Here is a 10,947-nt window from a genome sequence, read left to right on the forward strand (position 1 = left end):
GTTGTCGAGGCAATTTTTTTACTTCCTCAACATATGAATCAATTTTATGAACCAGTAAGACATCGTGAACAGAGCTTGGAATCTTCAATACTGAGTGAAGCTCTAACGGTTCGGTGAATGAGTCGGAACTCTTCAAATTTTTCACGTTTGGAGCAGGATTTATCAAAGTTTCACGTACTGGACGAGTCTCTTCTTTATCACCAGAAACTTGATCATCCTCACAATCCTTCATGAATATGTGTACTCCCTTGTGCTTCAGATTATGATGACCAGGAGTATCTAATTCATCACAAAATATACACAAACCCTTGTCCATTCTTTCATAAACCTCTTCACATGAATAAAGAAGCTTCTTTGGCTTACAAACTGACTTGGTCGTCGATTGTGGTTGTGTATCCGCCATGAAATTTGGTCCGAAGAACTCGAAGGCTCTGATACCAATGAAACAGTAAATTGTAAATCCCAAATCAGCTCTCACCGAGAGAACAAGATAAGGGCAAATACAGCCTAGAAAGCAACCACTGAGGTAGAAGGATCGCTTCGAAGAACTGGATTCGATGATGGATGATGATATGGTGATAGATGATGATGATCGTGAGAGAGAGTAAGAGATTGAAGAAGATAAATTGTGTTTGATTGATTAGTTTGCAGAAAGTTGCTCAGCCTTACATATATAGAAGCGACAAAGATGCAAAACCTAAACCATAAATTATAATTAACTAAACCAGAGATAGCCCAAACCATGTTCTTAACCGGTTTGTCCTGTCACAAAGTCATATATGCGGAGCCTGAGGCTGAAATCGATATGCTAGAGGCGCCCGAGTGGGATGTGGACAGCTTCGATGGTTTGGATTATTATTCATCTCCCGATACGGACTATTCCTCTGGTGACGAGATGCCTTATCCTGACATGGAAAAGGCTAATAAACACTATCGGATCTACAAACGCCAAATCATCGAGAGCAAGGTATAATCCACTGTTTCTCTTTTGACTGTGACCTAGATTCATGAATATAATCCCTTTGATGGTGTTGATTTATGTGGTACTATAACGTGTGTGATTAGGGTTTTTACGCGGAGCGAGAGTTTAGCCTATTCTATAACTACAAGAGCATCTTCTCAATTCCTTTGGAACTTGAAGCACTTGAAGGTAAAACCTTTCGTCAGTTCTGGGAAGATATGGTGCATGTCTGTCTCCAAAAACACAAGCAAGATAAGGCTAGTTCTCTATTCTCATTGTTGGTTTGTCTAATCATTCATTCACCCTCCTTGCTAGTTTTGTAGATCACGTGTATAGCTAAATCTGACTTGTTCACGATTGTGTTTGTTGTGGTTGTAGGATTTGAATGTTGAGTTTGTTGAAGTGGTGAGAGGTAATTTTCACGGAGGACCAAGATCAAAGTCATACATTACATTTATGGCGAGGGAGAAGCCTGATGGACCTCTTGTGGAGTATCAAGCCAAGTCTATGCTTACTTTGGACGGTAAGATGCATCCCATCCTCTGTAGACCGTCTCCTATACCAAAGCTTCCAAAGCCAATACTATAAGGTAAATTACAAAATTATAAACAAAGTAACTGTAGTTAGATTATTCTTTTCCCATATGGATTTTTTTTTGTATATCTACACACAAGAAAAAAAAAAACTTGATCCACCACAAATAAACTATACATAATATGATTTCGTCATGCATTTTCGTGATAGAAGACCTTATGATTTTAGTTGAGTAATAAAATTATACGTTTTAATGATACCGAAGTGGAAGACTTCATGACTCATTCTTGTTTAGATTTCTGTGATGGATCATTGGAAGTCGTACTTGTTTCAAAAACGTCGTCTCCAACTCATAAATTATTTGTTAACATCTTGTTGTTTTCCAAAATCCCATTTAATATTCCAGTTCGATCTACTCTGAAATCAAATTACTGACATTCTTTTACATATAGTTAGTCAGCAACAAAGTGTAACAAGTTTTAGAAGTTTGAGAAGTTATATATACCATCATATTGTAATGTGGAGAATGGAAGTTTCAACGTCCAATGGTACCTATCATGTGATATATGGTCATCTCCATAATTGATCAGATTCACAAAACCTGATTATCTCCTTTAAACAATCGTGTAAGCAGAGCCTTCCCTTGTTCCGAGTTGAGTGGTTTATTAGAGATCAAGCTCATGAGTAAGGAACTAGGCAAAAGGCAGTCCACTTATCCAAATTTTACTCTTTTAATATTCTCTTGTTCTCACTCATATTATTCTCATTCAAGTTTTGGAAAACGTTCATAAACACTATTATCTAAATCTTATGAGTTATGTATAAGCAAATTAGCCATAAGTAAAGCAAAAGATAATTTAGACTACATATTTAGAACTCAATCTTCGGACTTGGCCTGCAATAGATAGGATAAGTCGTCTTGTGTGTTGATTTATTGGCAACCTTGGCTTGATACTCCACAAGAGTATCATCAGACTCTTTCGCCATAAAAGTGATATACGAAGTAGTCCACGAACTATTAGACCTTGTCACTCTTACAACATGATCAAACTTCACATTGGTTTCCTGAAAAACACAACGAAAAAACAATTCACAACACATCTTAAACCAACAAAACAAACGTAAAAATAAAACGCAAAAATCAAACTTACGTTTGAGTCATTGTATTCGCGAAGTGACAGTTTAGCCATGTCTTGTGCGTATTGAAGCTCTGTCATTCCTTTAACCGGAGAATGTTCATCGTCCAGAGATTCAAGATAGATTACATCTATACCAGTCGATGGGCAACGTTTAGGACCAGTCCCTTCTTCCACAAGAAACCCCTAAATTAAACCTCCAAAATCAGATTTCACTTGTTATTTTTTTGTATGTAAAAAGACGCAAACTAAATTTCGAATAATATATAATGAATGATATATACGAACATGGCTAAGGTGAAGATTCCGTCGATAAAGACGTGCTTTACGCTCAGCTTCTTCGTCGGTATAAGAGTCTGAATCTGGTGAGCAGTATCCTCCATTGTAGAAGTCATTCACTAACCATACCGGTAGCTCGCTTTTTGAATCACCGTCGTCTCCTCCGTCGCTCTCGGCAGAGTTTTCATTGCTTTCGGAATCGGACCTGTCCTTGTTGAGAGAGGAAGAGACGGAGGATTCTCCAGTGGTTGTCTCTTTGGTCTCCGTCGCCGTGGAAGCGATTTGCACCGTCTCGGCTTCTGTCTTGCTTGGTCCCGAAGCCATGATTGTCGACAAAACCCTAGATTTTGGCTAAGCCTAATGTTTTTAGGGTGAGTTGGCATTATAGTACATTTTCATAAACTAATTAGGAATATAGTACAAATACTATTTATAATTTGTGAAATGGGTGTAAAACACTGTGCGTGAGATAAGAAGAGTGTGAGATAGAAAATGAGGTGGGGTAAGGCAGAATTTGGGTAAAGACAAAAATGGGTTCCCTCATCTCCCTCTCTCCAACTCTCGTTACTCTCAATTAGCTTTGTGTAGAAAAGAAAAATAATAAATTTTTACTTAATTATTTTTTTTTATTTTTTTATTACACACCCCTTCAGTTTATTAATTAAGATATTTGTCAATGTAATTTTCTTTTCTAATTTCTTTCACATGCAAAAATGTCTATGTTTTTTTCTCAATAGTTTGATATGCATTTTGTTAAATAATTTTAAAAACTGTATAATAGTCTAAATATATATAATTATATATGTACATACATTCTTATGTACATATATATATATATATATGTACGATTTAAGCTATATATATATATATACAAATGTTTATGTTTAATAGTTTCAAATACATTGCATGCATATTTTATGCGTACAATTTATTACAGAGATGTTTATGGCTCGAAGTTTTAGTTTGATACAACTGTACACAAAAATATATGTACATTTGTATATCACTATGCATAAAGATGTCTGTACAGATATAAATCATTGTACAGAGGAAATCTATACAAATTAATATATATATAAAAATAAAACTTTAAAATGACACATTTTGTGAAACGGGAGAGTATACATTTCATTCTCTATCTGTACAACACTGTTGTACGTGATGGTTTTGTACATTAATTGTAGCGTAAGCAGTGGCTTCGAAGGCTGTGATTCTGTACAATGGTTTGTACAATGGTTGGAATATACATGATTATGGTGTTGGAATATACATGATTATGGTGTACAATGGTTCTTCTGTACAGTAGTTCTGATGTACAGTAGTTTTGCTGTACGGGTGAAAATTTGTATATTAATATATATCTACAGTAATGAGATATATAGATTAAATTGTGTGTATTACTCTATACTTGTCTATTTAATAAGTTGTCTGAATGTACACTTAATAAGTTGTACGAATTACATTTGTACATATAATAAGTTGTACAGATTACATATGTACATTTAATAATACATCTGTACATTTATTAAGTTGTACATTTATTAAGTTGTACAGATCTAAAATCTGAAAAAAAAATTATTTGACATCATCAAATAAAATCATCTAGCAAAATGCATATCAAACAATAGAGAAAAACATAGGTTTTTATATATCTGATTTTTTTTAAAAAAATATTATTTTTATTGAATAGTATTATAGCTTTTAGATTGAAGGGGGATAAAATAAAAAGAAAAACATAAAAGAAAAAAGGAAAAAGAAAAAAAAATGTGAGCGTAAAAAAAGAAAGAGAAAGAGTGGCAAATGTTGTAAATATCAATTGTTTCTGAGGATGGTAAAGTCTTACAAATAGTGGTAAATAGTATAAAGTGATTGTTTTTCTAATTATAAATAGTAAATGTATCACTTTTCTAATTAAGTTTCATAAATGTACTAAACTTCCTATTATCTCATGTTTTTATGAGTTTATTTGTTTGCTATTTAGTAATTTGGGTTAATGATATGTGATTAACGTCTTTATTTTTATGAGAATTTTACTTTTTATGATTAATTAAACTTAAACTTAACTTTTTTATGAACCCTTTATTTGATTGTTTTTGCGAAAATAACAATAAGAATCATTCATTACAAAAGGGTCAAAGAAATTGATGGTCATATGTTTTCATTACAAAACACTACTAAGTTACTAACCAAGAACACGAAAAGCCAAAAAAGATCATATAACACAATCGTTTTATATCAAATCTTCACCCGAAAGAAGAAAAAATGTAGCCACGTGTTAGATTCTATTGATCTCTCCATATAGAATCCACAAGAAAAGAAAATAACCTTTTTACGATCATGATTATGTGTCAGAAGTAGAACACTCTGGTTTGCTGAGTTCATCACCCAACATATGATGAAGAAGTGTATCAACTCTCTGACTCCGAGACTTCGACCTTTAACAAAACAAAACAAAGCTTCAGATTTTGAGTCTACTGTGATATATAAATTCAAAAGATTTGATATCTCTACTTACCCTGCAGATCGACGCCGGTTTCTCCTCTCTTGAGAGTCCTGCAATGAACAATAATGAGATGAAAACATTTCGGATTAAACACGAGTCAAAGGTTCTTTTACGTTTGCAATCTCTGAAACATGTGTTCATTTTTTGTGTAGTCACTTTATGGCGAATTAAAGATGATAAATAACCTGTCCTTGACATTTTTCTTCTTCCTCAAGATCCAGCTCAGTAAAGAACGCCTCCAAGACAAAGGCAACAACCTGAAACAAACAAGCATAATTAGTCAGTTATAACCATTACAGCCTCCGTCTGGTCGAGCTCTTAATTAGGAGTTGGTGTCAGTGAACGTGAAACTCACCAAATTCAATAGAAGTAAAATAGTGATGATGTAGAAACTGACGAAATACGTAATGCTCCACCATGTCCCCGTCAAATCTTTGTAGCTCTGTAGAAAACATTATGAGTAGTTCAAACTATTGCACCATAGTGATTGGCAATAAGAAGGAAGCTATTTATAGTCACATCTAGCATTGCCCTCCTCAGCTCTAATGACTCTTGCAATGCTTCTTGTTGGACACTATAATGAGTCTAAAACTGGGACTAACAGAAGAATGAAATTACCTCCATCCATACTTGCCAGTTACCCATAACTAGCAGATTGAAGAGTGTGACCATTCCATTGGGATAGTCGTTGAAGTTGAACAATAGATAGCTGCGTTTTTAAGTCAAGAAACAATCATATACTGGAAATGTTTCTCGCGTAAAATAAATACTCACTATCAACCACAGGAACAGAACAGGTCTACTAAGTAAGACTATATTAAGTGCCTTAAAAGGTTTTCATAAAAGTCAAAAAAGGATACTCATCCTCAGCCATTTCGGTTTTGAAGAGCTGCTTGTTCCCAGCATTCACAAGCCCTCCAAACACCTACATATAAATGAAATGAAAATTTTTAATCACTGGTATGGGAATCGAAGCCGAGAGAAGACAGAGACAAAGAAAACACATGAAAGTGGCTCTAGAACTTTCAGATGAAGGTTCAAGAGGCTTAGTATAAGCAAAAATGAAAAGAACGACCATGGCTTCGACATATGTTAGCATGTATTATTCAGAAAAAAACTCAGTAGTCTGATTAACCTGTACGCCAATAGAGCAGTAGATACACAGCACGCAGAAAATGGTCCCTAGATATGGCATCAAACTTGGAATAAGGGTTATGAACGTCGCAATAAATGCTCGGTATCGCTGGACGTGCATAAGAAGCCTTATCAGTCTTAACATTCTTGCAAGGAGAAGGTACCGGATCCTATCAATGACAGAAGAGAACCAGAGTCAGGATTATTACAAAACAAAAACCCTTATAAAAAATATTTCATAGTTATTCCTCACCATTCTCCGTTTGAGAAGAAAGTGTTCTCGTCTGGAGTTATGAAGGTAGCAGTTTCCCCAATAACTGCGGATACAAAGATTATCAATTATACATAGCCATCAATCACTCTGTAAAACAAGATAAAATTATGCTTCAAAAGGTCACCTATGACCCATGTGACAAGAAAATCAAATCGGTTTGCACCCTCCCTCCAATAATTCTCAAATCCATATGAATAGATCTTCAGAGCCATCTCCAACACATATATCCAACCTGTGACAGCATTTTAAAAGAAAAAAACTTAGCTCCAGAAAAGTTGGTCAGTAAAAGTTGGCAGTTATAATATAATATTAATCCAAAAAAACTACTTTACTCAGCGGTATAATACAAGAAATAGCTTGACTTCTGTTTTCTTTCTTCATCTTTCCATCATATTTCTCAGTAACCATAGATTATACACTTCCAAAAAATATCAAATAAAAGAAAAAAAAATACAAATGAAGAGAAGGTAGTGGAAACCTATTCAAGTTCTTACCAAATACAAACTCGGCAACCTGCCATGGCTTCTGAGCAGAGCTTTCTTCGATATCAAGCTGTACACCAAAATCTGTTATGGCTTATGAAAGAATTAGGGATTACATGTCAAAGAAAAACACTTTATGGGAACATGATATACCGTTGTTTCAACAACGACAGCAATGAAATTGACAATGAGGATGAAGGAAATAGCGTAGCCAAAGTTGGGGCTTCGAACAAAGGCTCTCAGTTGTTGTGATAAGGCCGAATGGTAAATTTGTGGAAGGTTTTCAAAGAGAGATGGCTGCAACGAAAACACAGAGGATTTGCTAATGTAAACATATGGTGGAGATAAGTAAATATTGAAAGAGAAGAAAATAAAGTATATGTGGACTTACTACTTCCTCCTTTTGGAATCTTAGAGCAATGGCCTGGCAGAGGTCAGCAAACTCATCCTTGTTTATCTGCTCAACAGGAAACAAGAAAGGGGAAAAGAATCTGTTACTGGTCAAGAGGTTTATGTGAATAGTAATCTTAAGGTAGCCCTGATCATATGTGCCACCTCCTTAGCAGACTTCTACCTTAAAGTCACGAGTATCGTCAAGCTCATCAAATATCAATCCAAATTCTTCTTTTGATATCTTCGGCAAAGTCCTATAAGGACAAAGAAATGCATATCAGGTCTAACAAGTTAACACAATTAAAGAGAAGAAACCAAGACAAGTATATAAAAGCAGTATCCTTTTTTCATAAATAGGAAAAGATAAGAAAAATACGAAAGATCATAGCAACACACCTGTAATTAGTCAACTGTTCAAAGAGCTTAATGCATTGGTCCTTATCAATCTCCCCGTTTTTCTGTTAAAATATGAAAATAAAGAACGAAGAAAATATATGTTCAGCAAAGTGGTTAACAAAAACGCTCTTTCATGAAGATTCTTTCCCAAGGGGGAACTTCCCCGCATATCTATAGGAGTAAATGTAATCCTTATGCATGGATGAACTTACATCTGAGTCTATAAGACAAAAGGCTTTCTCCAGCATTCTTCTCTTCATTTGATCCATTCCAGAAACTTGCTTTGCGAGCTGCAAAAAGTATATATATGATATGAAACACGGAGTCGAATTATATTATTGCTTTTGCTTAAAAGTTGACATAAGAACCATACAAACATCAAGTATTTAATAATCCACCTGTTCTTTAAAACTGTCATAAACAACGGCAAGAATCAAGTTTGTGACAAAGTAGACACCAATTAGCACGTAGAGCACGAAGAACACCGAAGACCAGCGAGAAGACCTTACAGGACAGAACATATTAGTCACTAAATTACTGGATGCATCTCATTACAAGCAAACTGAGACGCAAATGGGATTTCACCTAATACTTACTTATATGCAGGAATCCAGACATCAGGATTGTTGGATGTTGTGAACAAAATAAACATCTGATAAAGAGTTGCACCATAAGAAGTGAAGACCGTGAGGCCCTGCTGTGTATCCTCAAACATAACGAAAGCAATCCAACTGGCAAATAGAAGGAACAACATCCATAGAGCCTGTGTAAATACTCAAAGAGTTAAAAATCATAGGATGACAATCAATCTATCACCATATCTGAAAGTCAAAAATGATTTGGAAGGCCACTGACCAGAATATTCAAGTATGTGCCAAGCATTCCAGACAGAAGGATAAGGGTGTCCCGAAGTTCCCTGTGCAGGATTTTAAAAAATCATAACTTTAGGGAATCTGATGAGGGATGTATCTAGTGGTTTAATAAGACGAAAATTAGGTGAAACAATCACACGTCTACATTAATCATACATGGCACCATCTACTCATTCTTTGTTTGTAGATATAAAGGACAAATTATGTAGTTGATAGAACATAAGTAGAGATCTATGGATACCTTATGCTAAGGATGAATATGATAACTCTCACGTATGGGGCGACTCTAAAAGGAAGAGTATCAAAAGCTAGAGGAGACAGATATAGAAAGTCAACCAGCACATCAACAAACAAAACTACCACGCAAGCAACCTGAAATCATGATGAAAACGAATTAAAAAAAAGAGGGAATTTCTTACTTTTTGATCAATTTACAACAAAAAAAACAAAAAAAGCAGGCACAAAACTGTGAAATTGGCTAGCAAGGAAATACCTTCACTAGATTCAGGCGACTTGTCCAAAAGATTCGGGAACCTTCATAGGATATCGGGAAGAAAGTATGTACAAGGAGTATAGCGAGGGTAATCACCTATTTGGACAGCGCAAAATATTATAATTTCAGCACAATGAAATAGGATCATGGTCATTCCTAATAATAAACACATCCAAAATAAGATGTGTGTGTTTGATATAAAGTTCTAAACAACTAATTAAACGAAACAAACTAGTCTTGAATAAATACTCAAGGTTTCTGAAGATTCAAGGAAAACAAGCATGAGGCAATTCAAGTTTTAAGTGGATGTATATGTATCTTATGTGCCCATCTACACTAAATCAATACATCTTTAGCGAAAATCAAAAGCAAATAAAAATTAAGTTCACCACTTGCCTCATAGATAATAGATTCTGCATTGGTCAAGTATGGTAACTCCCCCAGGTAATAGTACTCTCTGTCTTTGCAAGACGGTGTAGGCTTATTTTCACACCACAGTGGTTGCTGCAATAGACAAGGCAAGAGTGTTATTACTTTCAAGTTGTGATTTTCTCAATTTCTTAAGGAAGGTTGGCATATACCAAAGAAATGTCCTAACCTCGAAGAAGTTGAGGAAAAGCAGAGCGAAATAGTTGAGTGACCAGATCAGATCCAAGCGTGTGAAGATGAAGTAATACTTAGCAGACTCTCCAAAGCTCGACTGATCAAGTATTTGCTCAGGAAGACCAATACCATCTTCAGCCTAAATATATACCACATACTAGAGTCAACCCACAAATCCTTTTTGTCATATAAGATGAAAGGTTTCCCAAATCAGCAAAAAAAAAAGACAAAAGAGAACTTCACTGTAAAAGAAACAACAAACGTTTCAGACATAATAAAACAACAGATATCACAATTCCCACTTTCAACCAGAAAATGAAATGCTAATTTCAGACTTAATCAACTGATGAATACAACAGAATCTCTCTTTGGAGTCGAAATGATCCATTTAAAGAAGCATTTTATTTTTTTGAAAAGTCAAGAGGCAAAAGAATTCGAAATTATAGGGGGGGGGCAAGAGAAAAAGAGAACCAGATCAACGAGTGCAGCAGCTTTCTGAAACGGAGTACCATGAGCGATAGCTTCTGATCGACGAACTCGATCCGTACCACCACCACGACTATCTCTACCAATCAAAGGGTCTTCCATGTTTTTTTTCTCTCTCTCAGGCGTCTGGATCGAATCGAAGCAAAGCAAATGTGGAGAGACCTAGTAGCTTCCTCTGAGTGATTGACTCTAGAAAATGATAAGATCAAAGAGAGACAAAGATGATGATGGCCCAGAAGTAGTTGAATTTATTAATTTCAAGTATTCCCGTTATCAAACGATAGATCTCGCAGACAAACACGTTGATCCCTCGACGAATCCTTGCCACGTGGCTTTTAAATGCTTTTGTAAATTTTCTGTTTTTCTTCCCCAGTTTACACAGTTTTTAAACTTCTATAATA

General features: G+C 35.2%; 3 protein-coding genes across 4 annotated transcripts; 1 reads left to right on the forward strand and 2 right to left on the reverse strand.

The window, feature by feature from the left end:
- The first annotated feature begins 742 nt into the window (after window positions 1-742).
- Window positions 743-1,549, forward strand: LOC17884632. Its single transcript, XM_023780369.1, has 3 exons — window positions 743-967; window positions 1,066-1,242; window positions 1,340-1,549. The coding sequence occupies exons 1-3, from the start codon at window positions 743-745 to the stop codon at window positions 1,547-1,549; spliced, it is 612 nt and encodes a 203-aa protein (XP_023636137.1).
- An 816-nt stretch (window positions 1,550-2,365) lies between these two features.
- Window positions 2,366-3,234, reverse strand: LOC17883639. The gene is made up of 3 exons (XM_006290142.2): window positions 2,920-3,234; window positions 2,647-2,817; window positions 2,366-2,560 (listed from the first exon to the last, which is right to left on the reverse strand). The coding sequence occupies exons 1-3, from the start codon at window positions 3,232-3,234 to the stop codon at window positions 2,366-2,368; spliced, it is 681 nt and encodes a 226-aa protein (XP_006290204.2).
- Window positions 3,235-4,969: 1,735 nt separating this feature from the next.
- Window positions 4,970-10,792, reverse strand: LOC17882340 (two pore calcium channel protein 1). Of its 2 annotated transcripts, none has more exons than XM_006287079.2 (23): window positions 10,532-10,792; window positions 10,056-10,199; window positions 9,854-9,961; window positions 9,458-9,553; window positions 9,206-9,336; window positions 8,948-9,008; window positions 8,689-8,855; window positions 8,491-8,596; window positions 8,305-8,382; window positions 8,093-8,154; window positions 7,878-7,950; window positions 7,695-7,760; window positions 7,457-7,600; window positions 7,316-7,373; window positions 6,946-7,053; window positions 6,801-6,864; window positions 6,549-6,717; window positions 6,274-6,338; window positions 6,032-6,122; window positions 5,769-5,855; window positions 5,599-5,670; window positions 5,426-5,463; window positions 4,970-5,345 (listed from the first exon to the last, which is right to left on the reverse strand). In XM_006287079.2, the coding sequence occupies exons 1-23, from the start codon at window positions 10,646-10,648 to the stop codon at window positions 5,252-5,254; spliced, it is 2,199 nt and encodes a 732-aa protein (XP_006287141.1). In that variant the 5' UTR covers window positions 10,649-10,792; the 3' UTR covers window positions 4,970-5,251. The 2 variants fall into 2 exon arrangements, with proteins under 2 accessions (XP_006287141.1, XP_023636493.1); XM_023780725.1 differs by having other exon boundaries at window positions 5,013-5,345; window positions 10,570-10,660.
- Window positions 10,793-10,947: the final 155 nt, after the last annotated feature.

This window comes from Capsella rubella, unplaced genomic scaffold, assembly GCF_000375325.1.
Source record: "Capsella rubella cultivar Monte Gargano unplaced genomic scaffold, Caprub1_0 scaffold_6, whole genome shotgun sequence".
Lineage (NCBI taxonomy): Eukaryota > Viridiplantae > Streptophyta > Magnoliopsida > Brassicales > Brassicaceae > Capsella > Capsella rubella.